A 3,092-nucleotide genomic window follows, 5' to 3' on the forward strand; every position below is an offset into this window, starting at 1 on the left:
AAAACCTCACTGCCAACAGAACCACACTGTTAACAGAACCACACTGCCAACAGAACCACACTGTTAACAGAACCACACTGCTAACAAAACCACTCTGTTAACAAAACCTCACTGCTAAAAGAACCACACTGCTAATAGAACCACATTTCTAACAAAACCACATTGCTAACAAAACCACACTGCTAACAGAACCACACTGCTAACAGAACCTCACTGCTAACAGAACCTCACTGCTAACAAAACCACACTGCTAACAAAACCACACTGCTATCAGAACCACTCTGCTATCAGAACCACTCTGCTAACAGAACCACTCTGCTAACAGAACCTAACAGAACCACTCTGCTAACAGAACCACACTGCTAATAGAAAACACTGCTAACAAAACAACTCTGCTTACAAAACCACTCTGTTAACAAAACCTCACTGCTAACAGAACCTCACTGCTAACAGTACCATAATGCTAACAGTACCATGGTGCTAATGGGACCATGTTGTTAAACGAACCTCACTGCCAACAGAACCAGGTCTCTCTTGTAAATGAGACCCAGAGGCTCAACGGGACTAACCTGTCTAATTAAAGGTTGGATGAATGAAAAAAACACGCTGTTGTAGATTTATTTCTTTTTCACTTTTGGTGCCTTGTTTCAGTATTTTTGTTGCATGCTTTGGTATTTCTTGCTGTTGTTTTATTGGTGAATTGAGACTGTTCTTCTCGTCCTGAGCATTTCATTACATTGTTGACCTTGTGTTGATCTGCGTATGACAATAAACCTAAATCTAGACTGAAGGGGTTTTTCCCAAATTTACTACGCGCATATAGGTTGTGGTGAGTGTAACGGGGTAGTTGTTCATTAAGGGAATCTAACACAAAGATCTCACACCTGTCTTGTCGACTTTTTTTAGCTGACATGTCATCTCCAGCAGACGGTCTCCTCTTTTTCCTAGGTGGCATGGCTTTTGAGTAGCAAGCTGAGAACATAAGAAAGACTATGGAAAATAACCATCAGCAATACAAAAATTTTGCAGTTAGCAAATTCAGGAACAGATGGTCTGAGCATGTAATAATGAAACTTGTAATCATGTGTTGATGATATAAAACACACAAACACACACAAAGGATCGTTACCCGACGAGTGGCTATCCTGGTCAACGTCTTCGGTCAGATTCTACCAAGAATGACATGACAGAAGTACTCAATGCAATGTTAACATACATTAATGAAACACACTGATGTGAGATATTTACCAGTCTGTGCAAGGTGTGGTGAATCTTGTGGATGCTGGCCAGTGTAGTCAAATGGGAATTGAGCTGAAAATCTAATTCCATATAAAAGCAAAAGTGTCATAAAAATGCAAACTGACTAAAGCATCATATACATCTTAATGTTTCTTATCATGCAATAAAATGAGCTAACATCAACAGAGCATCCATTACAGTGCAGATATTTAAACCTCACATCATTTTTGGTCAGTAATCAACACTTATTGCATATTCTCATAACAAAAGTTTACATCTCGAAAAATGGCAGAAAATGTCTCTGACTGATGAAGGAGCGACTCAGACCCTGCACTGCTAGGAAAGGACGTTTAAACTCGAATATTTTCGATCAGAAGGGCTAAGCTCCTTTCCAAAACCCGTGTTTCAGTTCCAGTTTATTGCCGTCATCAAGAACTGATTTAATTTTAGAGGCCAAATTCAGACTAACTGCACAACACAGAAGAGAGCGGACAGCACTAGCTGCATACCTAAAATAGCTGCACAGACGAGCAACTTGCACAGAGTTTACAAAGTATTCAGGGAGTTGGACGTCTGGGTGTTGTAGTTCTTCCACTTTAAGGAAGCCATTAGTGAGCTCGGCTATACTTGGAATACTGAACTACAATACCCATGAGTTTAGGAGGGAAAAAAAACTATTTCTTTCAGACTCATCTCCCCCAACATTTACCCATTCGGACAGAATGTGTTTAATACTGATTAATATTTATATTATTTTATGAGCACTGATAGGAAAAAAATCCCGCATGGACGCTTTGCTATAGCTAACAGATGACGCAAAATCTGACAGCTCTGTTGCAGCAAGCAAAGAAATATGTTTTACACAACTGCGTCACAATTTTCATTCTCTCCAACTGTTCGCAGTTAGCTAAAAAATGTGGCCGATTAACACTGATTTACATCGATGTCACGGCCAGTTTGAGCTTAAACGAGTTGTACGCTGAGTAATACCGAATAAAAAACACCTCTAATGAAACCAATTACTAGCGAAGACCTAAAACAACGTCGGCGACATTTAACCTAAATTTGCGAGCTCAAGATGAAAACCACTACAGATGTTTTTGCTGCGCCTGAGTCTAAATAACTCTCATTACAGTAGCCATTATTTCTTTGTTGTCGCCCCAGACAGCACCACCAAATACAAAGACACTAGCATGAAGTATGTGATCCATGCGTTCCCGTTAAACCCGACAGACCCACACGACAAAAGCTGATGTGTAAACACAACATGTCCGTCTGTTTCTCTCTGATATACGCTTCAACTATTAACAAAGGTCGCAGATATACGCAGAATAGTCTCTAAACAATTCCACTTACTTGCCGCATCAGAGTGCATTTTTATTAAATATACAACTGTCTATGGGAAGTCCGTAGACCGGCCAATGGGCGGGCCTTGTTAACGTGAAGGATGTTTGCCAACGATGATTGAAAGTAGGTTTCAAATAGGCTCCGCCTCTTCTTGCAGTTGATTGGTTGCGACAGGTGTCAATTCGTCAGTGAGCGGGGACAAACGAAAAAAACCTCCCTTTCTCAAATTTGATTGGTCAAAGTTCCTAGAGCAGGGCGTCAATCATTAGAATTTCCTCGTGCAATCCTTAAACCCATAGATATAAACACTAGATACAGCATTGACCGCTATCGCCTATTGGCGCTGACGAGCTGTAAGGCCGCCATCTTGGAACGGTCGACAGCTCCACTCAGTGAAACCTGTTTGACAGGAGCAAGGAAGTATCTGCACGTTTAATCAGTCATAGCTGAATACTAAACTCATTCTCACGATTTTTTCCTCTGTAAATCTTTGGCGTACAGACATT

The 3,092-nt window shown here is 40.7% G+C and overlaps 1 protein-coding gene across 2 annotated transcripts in view; it reads right to left on the reverse strand.

Moving 5' to 3' along the window:
• dcun1d4 (DCN1, defective in cullin neddylation 1, domain containing 4 (S. cerevisiae)) overlaps positions 1–2,679 on the reverse strand; it is a 42,756-nt gene extending 40,077 nt beyond the window's left edge. Inside the window, exons 1-4 of one of the 2 annotated variants that reach the window (XM_037698342.1) lie at positions 2,596–2,679; positions 1,249–1,319; positions 1,130–1,169; positions 885–972 (exon numbers count right to left, since the gene is read on the reverse strand). In XM_037698342.1, coding sequence (XP_037554270.1) covers positions 885–972; positions 1,130–1,169; positions 1,249–1,319; positions 2,596–2,614 — 218 coding nt within the window. In that variant the 5' untranslated portion in view covers positions 2,615–2,679. Of the gene's footprint in view, positions 1–884; positions 973–1,116; positions 1,170–1,248; positions 1,320–2,595 lie in introns of those variants that run through there. The other variant, XM_037698343.1, reaches the window with a different exon arrangement.
• Positions 2,680–3,092: the final 413 nt, after the last annotated feature.

Source organism: Nematolebias whitei, chromosome 3, assembly GCF_014905685.2.
Source record: "Nematolebias whitei isolate Nwh7 chromosome 3, NemWhi1, whole genome shotgun sequence".
In the NCBI taxonomy this organism is placed as follows: domain Eukaryota; kingdom Metazoa; phylum Chordata; class Actinopteri; order Cyprinodontiformes; family Rivulidae; genus Nematolebias; species Nematolebias whitei.